Source organism: Gadus macrocephalus, chromosome 2, assembly GCF_031168955.1.
Source record: "Gadus macrocephalus chromosome 2, ASM3116895v1".
Classification (NCBI taxonomy): domain Eukaryota; kingdom Metazoa; phylum Chordata; class Actinopteri; order Gadiformes; family Gadidae; genus Gadus; species Gadus macrocephalus.
In genome coordinates this window covers 831,180-844,391 of record NC_082383.1, presented here as the reverse complement: position 1 = coordinate 844,391, position 13,212 = coordinate 831,180, and the positions used below count along the sequence as shown (strand labels likewise).

The 13,212-nt window shown below is 45.4% G+C and overlaps 1 protein-coding gene across 1 annotated transcript; it reads left to right on the top strand.

The window, feature by feature from the left end:
• The first annotated feature begins 1,709 nt into the window (after positions 1–1,709).
• On the top strand, positions 1,710–11,512 carry LOC132470107 (uncharacterized). Its single transcript, XM_060068306.1, has 5 exons — positions 1,710–2,572; positions 3,507–3,674; positions 6,173–6,297; positions 6,705–9,975; positions 10,110–11,512. Exons 1-5 carry the CDS (start codon positions 2,111–2,113, stop codon positions 10,749–10,751), a joined length of 4,668 nt encoding a protein of 1,555 aa, XP_059924289.1. The 5' UTR covers positions 1,710–2,110; the 3' UTR covers positions 10,752–11,512.
• Positions 11,513–13,212: the final 1,700 nt, after the last annotated feature.

Here is a 13,212-nt window from a genome sequence, read left to right as displayed (position 1 = left end):
CTATTAAACAATCATAAACCATGAGGCAGCACTATAAATCATCCACCAAAAGCTTGGTGAGCGTTTGGACCGGCTGACTTTTCCTTAAAGCTGTATAGACGCTGTGAGGGAGTTTAACCTTTTCATAGAATATGTCAAATAACTGCTGTCAATGACTAAGCACCCTGGGCAACATGCCCTACCTGCCTGGCAGACAACATGCTCGGGGGGGAAACACCTACTGAGCTTTACATCCACTGTTGGTATTTAACAGTGGATTTTTTTTTATTTACCCTCAGACACCTTTCGTATACTGCCCCCAAGGCAAGAACATACACACACACACACAGACACACACACACACACCTACCCTGCGGCAGGAACACACACACGCACGGCAGGCACAGACAAACACACGCACACACACACACACAAACACACCTTAAGGGAACACACGCACGCACATAAATAAATGTCATTCAGTAATAGTCGTGAAAAATATGCAGCAGAGAAACAGATTCTCACACACACACACACACACACGGGCACACGCACACGCACACACACACACACACACACACACACCACAACACAATGTGAAGCACTGTGCCTCACCACAATGCCTCAACAAAGGCATAACAAGGTATTTGAAGCATAACGCAATCAACCACACAACAGTGCTGTCTTATTATCTGATAGTTTGTTCCTTTTGCTTTGCTATGCGGAAACAAGATGTTAAAGCTGTGATTGCCATTTACCACTACACCAGCCACACACTACATGGACACTTTGTTCCCAGAGCTGCAGCTAATTTAAGAACAATAATGTATCTCAAGACCATAAAGAAGCCCTAAGGACCACACAAACATAATCAAACACATGCTCTCTCACACACACACACACACACACACACACACACACACACACACACACACACACACACACACACACACACACACACACACACACACACACACACACACACACACACACACACACACACAAACTGATGGTACCTACATAGTTTTTTCAAGTAGTTTTCACTCCAAGGAAATAAATGAATTAGCCTAAAAGCCTTGGCTTTAGTTGTACTTGTGTTCAGAAGCAGGAATGCTTTATTGATCCCAGGGGTGAATTTAGATCACATTGGAGTTGCTCCCATTCTAGAATAATAATTCTAGAATAAAAAATATTAGCAAAGAACAATTGTAAGACAACAGAATCTGTGTATTATACTACCATAACAAAATAATAACATAAAAATAAATAATAAATAATAATAATACAATATGCAACCACAGCGTTAAAGTTTAAATTTTTATTCCAATATTTTGTATCCCTTTGTTTCACCTGGTCATTCAAAAATATATTTAAAAAGAGAAAGGATGAGATGAAAGTATCCAGGGACCCCCTGAACTATGCAGCCTTGATCCTATAAGCCATGCATGGTTAAGCATTTACCATCTGCAAAATAGAAACCATTACTACCCGACAAAGCAGCAGCCAAGTCCATTGTCTCATTGCACCAGCGCCGATGTCTCACCTGAGTGAAACCTCGCATGTCCTATAATTATTTTCGTCTTCCAATAAAGATCATGTCACATTCCTTCGAAAGTTGACGGAATGCGAAACGGCACAGTGTCGTCTGGGAGCTGGAGCCTTCTGTTGCGATACATAGTTATGCTGCCACGAACACACATTGGAGTTGATCTCTCCCCTTTGACACAGCGACACAGGCTAGGCCCGATGCCGCTTGTCTTGTCGTGATATACGGGTCACGTGACACGGACTCCACGGCGTGGGTGCGCCGGGTAGCACCTGTGGAGCACTAGGAGGAGTGCACAGAGGCTGAGGACGGTTGACGGCGGTCAACCACCCCGACTAGGCAATGGCAACGACAGAACATACCAAAGGATGGCCAAATGAAGACGTTTAATTATTCATAGGTGAACGTCGCGATGACGTAACTCGTGGTCTCCGAAACTTTTCCAAAACTTATGCCGCGCTCAAGGATTATAACATGTACTCTTTTACGTGTTTAATTGCTCTTTCTTGTTAACCGGTGGATTCTATTTTATTATTTATATTTATTATCATTTCTCGTTGACCCACTGTTATCCGGGGTTGAATCATGGCGCTGTCCCAGATACAGTGTTTGGACGAGAACCATGTGAACCCGCGGACGCACGAGAACAAGCCCGAGTTTTTATACTGCGAGAACCAGCGACTCGCGCTGGAGGTGCTGCTGCAGGACGGTCGCGAGGCCTTCCACGGGTTCCTCAAGGCTCGCGAGCTGCGGGGCTTCCTCTCGGACTCCGAACTGGACGTTCTCACCCGGCTGGTGGTGCCCTACGACCCGGGCTCCGACGTCCTGCACGCGAGCCCCTTGGAAGACAGCGGCGACGGCGTCCCGCTGTCTCTGCACTACTGGCCGGATCTGTCCGACACGTCGGTGCCCGACCTGGACCTGGGCTGGCCGGACAGCGCGTCATACCGGGGGGTGACCCGCACCACCGTGTACACGCAGCCACCGCAGGAAGGCCAAGCGCACATAAAAGAGATTATTCGGAAAAGTATTGCGCAGGCTACAAAGGTACGTAACCCCGACCGAGGCACAATGTGACTACCTTTCCCTCAGATCTCCGAATATCGCAGTATATTTGACCGGAGACAGTAATCAGGTGTATGGTTTCCCATTTAGTTTCGCCTGCAGTCTCAATTGGGATTCCTAACTTTACCGGCAAAAAGACAAACACCAAAACATGTAGGCCTATTCATTCAATCGCCCTATAATAGCCTAGGATCCGACGGTACAAAACTAGGCAAATCAAGCCGTTTTCATAGCTAAACCACTGATTTGCATTGTTCATGTGTTATTGAGCGGTCATGGTGGTTCTGGAGGAACTGACTTAACAGCGAACTGACAGCGAGGAGGCAACTTTAGGCGAGGCTGATTTATCAGTGAGGGTGCGCGGGACTTCACGTTGATCATTTCACATGGAGCTGTGAATATGTGTCGGTTGGATTTTCTGTGTGTGCGTCCGTGCGTGCTCGCTTTTGTGCGTGCGTGTGTGTGGGGTGCAAATACATTTTTAGGTGCTCCCATCTGCTGCAGTTTGGTGACTTTATCTCCTCAACTTTCACTTTCAATGGGGTGATTACCACGTGGCACTTCTTATGAACCCCGACTGCATTTTCATTGCCATGGTTGCATGTTCATGTATATCACTTGCTGTTTTTGTGTCCTATATCAATACTGGAACTTCACAGCCAGAGTGGACTGATCAGACAGTTCTTCTGTTACTTTGCAGGCAGAATATCCGTCTCTCAACATTGTGCATGGATCCTGATAATGCCAGTTTTTGATTGAACAGTTCACAGTTTACGACTCAACATTCTAACCCAGTAATGCATTAAATAGAGCGCCATTCAACAAATTCCACCAAAGCCGTGTTCCGTATGCATACACACATGTACACGCCGCATGAACACTCACTCTGCCCTCCCCCCCTGCATGTTTCTCCAAGGTGATCGCCGTAGTGATGGACCTTTTTACAGATGTCGACATCTTCCGGGACCTGTTGGAGGCGGGGTATAAGCGGAAGGTGTCGGTCTATATCCTGTTGGAGCCCTCTACGCTACCTCACTTCCTGTCGATGTGCGACAGGGCCAAAATGCACCCAGGACAACTCAAGGTGAGGAGCCACGAACAGTCACATGACGCAAACGGTACCTCCTGGAGAGAAAGATACAATCAGATGCTACTAAACAGGGTTAATGAGGTTGTGGAAGCTCCCGTGCTATGTGTCCCCACATGTACTCATCCACATGTGGGTGCGTTCTCACAGCCGGCTGTCCCTGCCAAATGGCACCAAGCAAGGCAGCATTAGCGATGCTGTTATACAATGCCTTCATGGAAGATGCTTACTTTGGTGCTTCGAATGGAGAAGCCACCTTTGGAATGAGAAAATACTACTTTTTTTGGTTTATCATTTCGTGCTGGATGAGGTGTCATATCCTTATTGTTGGTATCACACATTTGGGTGTCTTGTTAACCCCTATTAAATTAATACAATTAATTGTCATCAGTTATGAAGAGCATAAAGTTTACTTCAGTGATGAATGAAGTGAGATGGTTTCCTTCCAAGGCAGTTCAATAAGGATTATGTCACTGAGGCCCATCGGCAGAAGTTAAGACACACTGATAACATGGTATAATATACTCCACGTGTGCGTGCCTGCATGCGTGTGTGTGTGTGCACGTGTAGCGATGCCCAAGCATGCTTTGACATGTACAGATATGTAGTCAAATGTGTCTCAGTAAGAAATACACACATGCAAACTCAAAGCAAGATGCTGAGATAGACATTCCAGTTAAACACCCTGATAACACATTGCTTAAAGCTTAGAAACACACACACACACACACACACACACACACACACACCCATACACACACAGACCTGCACACACAAGTCCGTTGAATACTCCTCAATTCAACTAGATCGTTAAATGTCACTGTCATCAACAGCAAGAATAAAGTGAGTCACATGTTTCTGGATCCAATTAGAGTCAATGGAATGTTTTCACCAGATGAAGTTATAACACTGTATTTGAACACTTTGACATGGTAATGAATCTGATATGTCTAAAGGTGAAGTACCACGCGCCCTAGGTCCTGATTCATCACGTTGTGTGGTATTTGACTTTGTCTGTAGCATCAACCACGGCTAAACTAAGGTTAGCTGTGGCGTCTCAAACTACATTTGAGTTGAAGCTCCGACTTCACTAATAATAAAATGTGAGTGCACAAAACTTTTTTGTGACATTTTGTTGACAGATCTACTTCAATGCTTGCAAACACATGCAAACATAATTCAGCAACAGTTGTTTCCATGAGATAGCCACGAGTGCTGCCCTATTACTACATGTAGTTTGACCTGTTTTTAATCTGTGCCTTACAAATTGGTCTGCACATTTTGTTATTTGATCCCACACTGCTGTCGGTCCAAGGCCCTGTCCGTTCTCTCCGAGGCCGATTGGAAATGAACAGGCTTTTCCAGTGGTTGGCTCCCATGCTGTTGTGGGTTGTGGCAACTAAAATTAAAACATTAGGCAGGTGCCACAATTAAGCTTTTGCAAGGAAGGCCATAGGTAGCTAGCGTGAAATAGTTGGAGGGCCAGGCTGCGGAACGGTAGACAGATTTGTCTCTGTATTTCTGTACTGTGGAGACAATGATTCTACCGTAACATTAACCTCAATCAAACCGGTATCCAATATAATTTATTTCCCTGGGTGGTTCCCTGTTCTACCAGATTGGCCTTCCAAATGTAATCAGACCAACAGTCACACTTGCTGCACTAGATATCCATAAAGCAGTGCCAGGTAGGGAGATTCTCCGGGGATGCAGAGACAATAGAAGAAATAACTTTGCAAAGTGGTTGTAGGAGCCTCCACCCAATGGCAACGCCCATTCCACCTGACACAGAGAGATCCTCTTCCTTGTCTAGTAGGTAAATAACCAAGGGAAGAGTTGAGAGCCAGCTGAAAGAAATGTAATACTTTTGTTAATTTGTTAAACTATTCAACTTGATATATATATATCAGGTTGTCCACTCAGCACATTTGGTTCTTACTGTTAAGGCTCCTGGTTACTTATTGTATGCTTTATGGCTGAATATTACCATAATATTTTGGCCATACAAAAGAAAGCATAGGCATGGCAGATAAGGAAAGGAAGAAAGTGCAGGCAGATAAGGAAAGCAAGAAAGTGTAGGCGGCAGTTAAGCCAAGCAATAGAGCCAGGGGATGCCAGCATGCTACTTGTGTTATCTGAAAGGCCGTGGGAAGTTTGTGACTTCAGCAAGCCAAACTTAATTGAGACCACCGTTAGTACGATGTTAGTTTACGTTCTCGCTGTACGATACTCTGAAGGCCCCACCAGTTAATCTATCACGGCCTCCTTACTGTGTCAGTTTTGCTCCATTTTATTTCCATGCACTATTATAAAAAACGGGCCTTGGCTTTTCCATCACACCACTCAAAACTGATTGACCTGACCCAGATGAATCAATAGGAACTTCTCTTGTACTACCCCATACATCCTCTAAGCTCCACATGTGTAACTTTCTGTGTGTGTGTGTGTGTGTGTGTGTGTGTGTGTGTGTGTGTGTGTGTGTGTGTGTGCTACAGAACCTGCGGGTGCGCTGTGCAGGGGGAGGGGAGTTCTTAACACGGTCCTGCACTCAACTCCGCGGCAGACTGGGACATCGCTTCATGTTTGTGGACGGTGACAAGGCAGTGTCTGGATCCTACCGGTCAGTGTGTTTGTGTGTGTGTGTGTGAGTATGTCAGAAATTAGCAAAAAAAAAAAACTAATATCCAATGAGGATAAATTATTCCTATATTATATCTTGTACTATGGATGGTATGTCTAGTACAAGTACATAGCTCCCTTTTTTAGGTTTATAAATAAGAGCCCTTAAAGCTATTCAAAGATCCCTAAACCCAGGGGCTGCAAGTTTGCCTTTGTTGAAGAAAGTTAATATCTGACACTGGTGTGCACAGATATAGACTATAATTCTAGTGTGTACAATGTTTTTTGGATTTCATTCGAAGTGGAGTTAATTTACATTATTGTCGCTTCCTTGTCGATGTTCATTGATGTGTTTTTGTGTGTCTGTGTGTGTGTCTGTGTGCAAACATGTATCTGAACGTTATATAGGTACACTTGGATGTCATCAAGGCTGGACAAACACCTCATTACCGTGGTAACCGGCCAAGCAGTCGACGCTTTCGATCGCCTGTTCTGTGAACTCTACGGCACCTCTAGCGCCGTCGACCTCAAGCAGGTTGCCATGGAGCCAGAGCCCGAGCCCGAATACATCCCTCAACCCGTCGCCGTGGCCCCTTCTGCTGAAGTTACCAGGAAACGGTACAACCCTATGTACGCCCTGCTTGGCATGAGTATGAACAACGCCAATCCTGCCTCCGGTTCTGTCCCACACAGCCCTCTAGACTCCAACACCCAGGATAAAGTGGGAATGGGGACAAAGGCCAAAAGGAAGATGGCTGCTCAGGTGGAAGCTCCTCCTCTCCATCCAGGACTGATGGACATGGAGAAAGCTTATATGATCCCATATCTGCCTACTTGGCCGGAGCCCGACCCGGACAGCAATGTCATTGGGTTCATTAACGTTCGGGATAACAGTCGGCAGAGCCAGGTGCATATGCAGCGCTCTGAGAGGTTTGAGACCAGCCAAGCTATTCGATTCAGCAGTCCATTCAGCATGCCCAAGGAGATCCTTCCAGAGGTGGCCCAACTCAGGCAACGTGACAGTTATCTCCAGTACATCCAGAAAAAAGCTTATCCCACACAGGTTGGCGCCCAAGAAGTTGCAGTTTATAAAGAACAACCCATATCACCAATCACAAGACTATATTCTACCCTTGCCACCAAGCCATTAGGCCGAGATGTGCACATGATTTTAAATAAATCAGTACATATCATGACCTCTGAAACAAAAATAAAGGCTGAAAAGCAACCTGTCAATACTGAATCTAAACCTTCTACAAACCCTGCATCCCAACAAATCACCACACCTCATATCGACACACCTACATCTTTCAGTGACAAAGCCCCCATAATTAAAACTGGATCTGCAGTGCCTACCCGCCCTGTACACTACCTAATACAAGAGACCACAGACACAGAGAAAAAGATACACATTGATCTTCTCTCTAATTTGGAGCACACGCTAACCTCTAACCCTGCTTCCTCGCCTGTCCAGGCTAGCCCGATTGCAGTACATCAGCAGAACGCGGCACCAACCGTACAGACACAAAACAGGATTGCAAATAAAGTCTCATGCAAGCAGGATCTTGGTACAAAGCCACAAAGCCCCTCCAAAGAAGACTACATTCCCTCCATCCCAAGCCCCAACCTTAGTGGCAGTATCTCAGCTTCAAAGGTCTCCCCTACCCAGCCTCCTATAGGAAGGTTTACTTCCCCTTACGTCACTACCTCAGTCTCAGTTACCTCATCACCCTCCCGCTCCATAACCAAGTCTCCAGTGGTCCCGCCTGCATCCCCCAGTATCTCTTCCCCTCTTCCATCTTCCTCTATCTCTTCATCCTACTTCAATCCTTCAATGAATTTCCACTCCTCCAACACATCTCCTCTCCTTTGCTCTGGTCCATCCACCTCTCCTCTTACTCCACCGGTGCCCAAACCACGTACAATCCACCTGCTGATGGACAGTGGGAGCAAATGCAATGCTCTGAACCAGCCATTTGACTGTGGAGTGGTCATGGAGCAGGGGAAACTGTCAGGTTTCGGGCCGGTGGTGGACGACTGCACGCCCGTTTCCAAACAGCAGGAGGATGCTTTTATGACGTCAACAAGGAAACAGATAAGCCCTAAAACTGTGGTCAATTCAACAACAAAATATGCTGAATTGCAGGAAAGAAGAGACATTAAAACCCATTTGGTGAATGACGTAAAAGATGGATCTTATAGGGAATTCCCTGACCCCAAGAAGGCAACTAACCAGATGCCCCAATCAATATTGACTGTGAATACACTGCAGGCTAACGACAATCAATTTGAAGAAACAAGGCCGAAGGAGTCTGGGAACACAAACCAAGCAGGTTTCCTGGTCAGATCTCCCAGAGTCATTGAGGAGCTCAGCAAACCAGACAAAGTTAGTAATGTTGTGACGAAACCAGACTTTCAACAGGCCACACAACATGTGCTAACTAATGAAGGTCTACTGCAAAAACACAGCCAAACCCATGCAGCTAAAGCCTCTGAGTCCCCTTCTTCTTTTCATACATCAGAAAACAACAAAGCCATTGATAACCAACATATACCCAAACCAAACAATGATACACCTGGGTCTTTGTCCATTATTGTGGTTGATAGTATTTCACGTGTGCAAACTCAAGGGGGCCAACGCCGTGTCAAGACTTACCCCTTCAATGACGAGGCTGTAAACAATGTACACTATAGGCTGAATCCAGATAAAGGCAAAGCCGAAAACGACTCGCGCACCCCTGAAAAGCCAACGCGCCCGCACAACGGACGCTCCTGCCCCATCCCCGACCCCCGGACGCCGACCCCCGACACGAGTGACGGGTACGTCTCTTCGAAGGCGGACTCTGAACTGTCTACCACCTCAGACGAATACTACGAGTGCGACGAAACACGGCGCCCCTCCCCCGTGTTTGATCAAGGGATCGGCCTGGATAACGGGACAACGGATCACAGCTTCAAAGCCCAAACTAAGTATGGAGTAGGATCTGAAGGGGAGAGTGAGAGAGAGTATAAAGTGCGGATTGGGAATGATCGAGCAGCCATTTTAGCTGCAGGTGAGCGACACCTAACAGGTTTGGAAGGCCTTTCACAAATAGCCAAAAAGGGATGTCTCTTGCCCCTGAAAACCACAAAACAGGAAAAAAGTTTCATTTATAATAGTCCCCAGGGCCAATCGGAGCCTCTGGAGCCTCTGGGGGTTGACGGGTACCCCCGTTCTGCCTCAGGAAAGAAGTCAGCCGACATCGAAACCTCTCCTCCGCCCATATTCAGACAAATCCGGAGGTCTTCCTCCTCAGCATCCTCCGAGAACACAGTCTCCCCCTTCATCACCCCGGCCCCCTCCCCGGCCCCGACACCAAAGAGAGCTGCCGCCCAGCCAAGCGCGGCGCCACCAGACACCGTGGTGGCTGGGCCTGCTGTGGTCTCCGGCCCGAGGGTCCAACCGGAGGCAAAGCAAGTGATAAGAAAAGATAGTCGTGGTGAGTCAGCAGAGTTGACCAGGAAATGGGAAGAAGGATGGAATTTTCGGAGGGATGAAGAGAAAGACCCAGAGCTCTTCACAAAAGGGGGACTTGGTACCAGCTCAGGGGAGTCGCATTCAGAAACATCAGCACTAAGAACCAGCGGAGCCCAGATTAGAAGAGGGCCTTGGGTTAGAAGAGAAACAGAGGAAAAGAAGGTAGGATAACCACACAATTATATAGATTTTAGGATATAATGTACCCTTAATGCGGTCCTTATTGTGCGGTTCTTATTGTACAATAAACAATATCACTCAGTTCCTAAACATTTCCCCCTCTCCCTCAACTCTAGGGTCTGCAAACTCCACAAGGGTGGCCAAAACCGCCGAACCACCAAAGTCCAGTCCCCTTTCAGTCCCCAGCTGCTAAACCCACAATACCCCCCCCTCCCACTACGGTTCCCCAGTTGGCACGGTCATACCAGCAGGTAAGCAGCAGGGTGGACGCCCTCCAGACCCAACAAGACTCAACACCACAACAAGGGCAGAACAGAAGACACTCTTCAATGACCACAGCCCGTTCTCTGAAGGGTGCGGATCGGAAGAGCCCAGTGGAGGCCTTCTCCCGGCGTAGCTTGAACCACGGACATCCTCTGACGGGGCAGGGTTCGGGTGCTTTACCCAAGCCCCAGCCCTCCTTTCTTTACTCATACGCCAACTCACAGTCCCAGCTCCAACGTCAGACCCAACCCATGATTGCCGGTGATCAGATGGCTCCAACAGTCAGCAGCCAGCAGTCCACCTACAGGCAGGTCTCAGCTATGGGGGATCCAGAGCCGGGAGATTCGGGGCAGGACCTCAACAAGTCCGGGTTTAGGATTTGCGTTGGCAAGCTGTACAGCATAAAGGGCCTAAAGAACAAGGGGAGCAGCTCACCATCTCAGACCAAGAGAAATCCTGATTCCTTAGCACAACCACACAAGAGCACAGGCTAGCCCAGGTGGTGGAAATACAGCGTGGTTTCAAGCATCAAGGGAACCCAAGATATAGGACAGCGATTTTCTTCTTACATGTACTATCCAAGGGTTGCATCTCCGGATGCCGAACGAGTCAGTCCACATGTGATTTTCAGATACCTTGAAAATCAGACCAATTTAAACATTGTGGGGAATATTATACCTTTGAATGTATGTGTGCCAATGTGTCCCATATCACAGCGGTGGGTGACTGTCCAAGACAAATATTTGACTTTATTGCGTGCGTAAAAATATAATTACTGTACAAATACAGGGGAAGACTTTTGCTCCTTCTTGTGGAGTCTTACAACAAGGCTTAATCCGAGTTATGCTAAGTATCTTTGACGATATACACATGAACAGACATGGGGTCTAACTTTGGCCTGACATTTAGCTCAGGCCAGCTATAAACAATAAGTCTACCATTGTTTATAGGTGCTGATTGGTATTTGTACGCTATACATTTAGACAACACAAATAGACTCATGCAAATACACAATTTGAATGTATGACTTTCTTAGAAGGGTCATTTACAAACTTTTCTGTTGTGCGCTAGAAGACTAGTGGTTGACAGATGTGTATTGCAATACAGGATATTTTTTTTTATATTTTAAATATCAGAAAAAATGTTACTATAAATGCAGACACTATGCCTAACTGTTATTGATGCTGTAAATAAAACAATAAAAATATACATTGATGAAATCAAAAGGCGATGCAATAAATGAATTAGTCTTTAACATCTGCATTTACCTGTCTTATTCAACACCAACACATGATGATTTAGTGATGTGCCACTGTCTATTGATTATCCAAAGTTATTGAATTCAGCTTAAACCTTAAGAGAAGTATGTTTCAGTGTTTTAGATCCTGATTTGATCTGCTGGGCCAGTATCATGGCAGCCTTTGTTATCAGCAAACAGTTGCTGCAATTAAAAAGCATTCATGATCTCATAAAGAATATTTAACCACTCGTTTAGTATAAAATTTGATAAAATGAATCAAAAAATAATTTAAAACACTAGACTGAAAAAGGAATAAATAGAATGAATAAAAAGACAAGAGTTGAATGATAAATCGTTATCATGTGGTATGCTATACTATCCCAGGCATGTCTATGACTGGGAACCTGATCTATTCTGGCTGTGAGATGGGTTATTAAGCTTATCTAAAGGGAATTGATTATCTTAAAGCGTGCTTCAAACGACCAGACGACAAGACCAGACGTTGTGTATGTTTATGTCCCAGGAGTGTGCACCCCCTGTTCCAACATATGTAACCCATTACTTTGTTTCGGAAACATACCATCTCCTACAGTGTGATAATTGGCCTTTAATTTGCCGAGCAAAATTAATTTATAATAACGCTACATGTCTTAAAATAAATCGGTACTTAATGATTGCACAGCCTTTAACAAACTAGACTGGTCTGGTTGACCAAACCATTATCGTAGTCTCTCACTTAAACGTAAACATCCTTTACATCATCATTTGCCAAAATGACTTTCTTGTACAGACTCTGTCGAAGAGCATTTATTGTGGGCTTAGGATGTAAACAATGGCAATATAGCCCTTTGGTTTTTGTGATTGCATATTTTGTAAAGTATGCAGATTAATCCTTACTTGGTCCATAAACTTACCAACGCACTTCGATTCCAAAAGACGAAAGTGCTATATTGCCATTGTTAACTTTTGTGGCAGGAAAGAACTCTGAATGTTCTTCTGAAGAATCGTACAAGGAAGTCGTTTTTCCTAATTCTATTGCTAACGGAGGTTTGTGGGTGCGTTTGGCAAGTCTAGAAAAGGAAAAATTATAGATGCTTTACTTCTTGATTGGTTACTCATGTACTTTGAATATGTAGTCAGTTTACTCGCTTTTTTGTACAGCAACATTACAACACACACACACACACACACACACACTTAAATCGACAACAATCAGCTCGCTCCCAAGTCTCAAACGAACACAAGCACACACATTGCCACCAGGGCTGGTCGTGCCAGGATCCATTCAGCTCATCCCTCCAAAATCCTCATACATCATGCCACACGACCGGCCTCAGAGACAAGGATGCATGTACACACACGCACACGCACACACACACACACACACACAGTGATGACTCAAAGTCTCCTTAGGGTATTTCCGATCATGTTGACAACCTTATGAGTCACTCTTTAATGAGCAAGTTTTTAATCTTCACCAAGTTCCTTCTGAAGACCTGTTATATCAACCCCGTCTGCTTCAATCTATGACAGACAGACTGGGGATCATACAAGTGTCTTCCCCTTCTGTCAAATGACAAGTGTTAGTTTAGGAAGAACACTGTTTATTATTCCATCCACATTCAATTAATCTCTCCTTCGGATCTTTCTGATCCAGTATTCAAAGATCAGAAGGCACATACAGGTAGGGTGTAGCCATGTGTTTCTTTAATCTT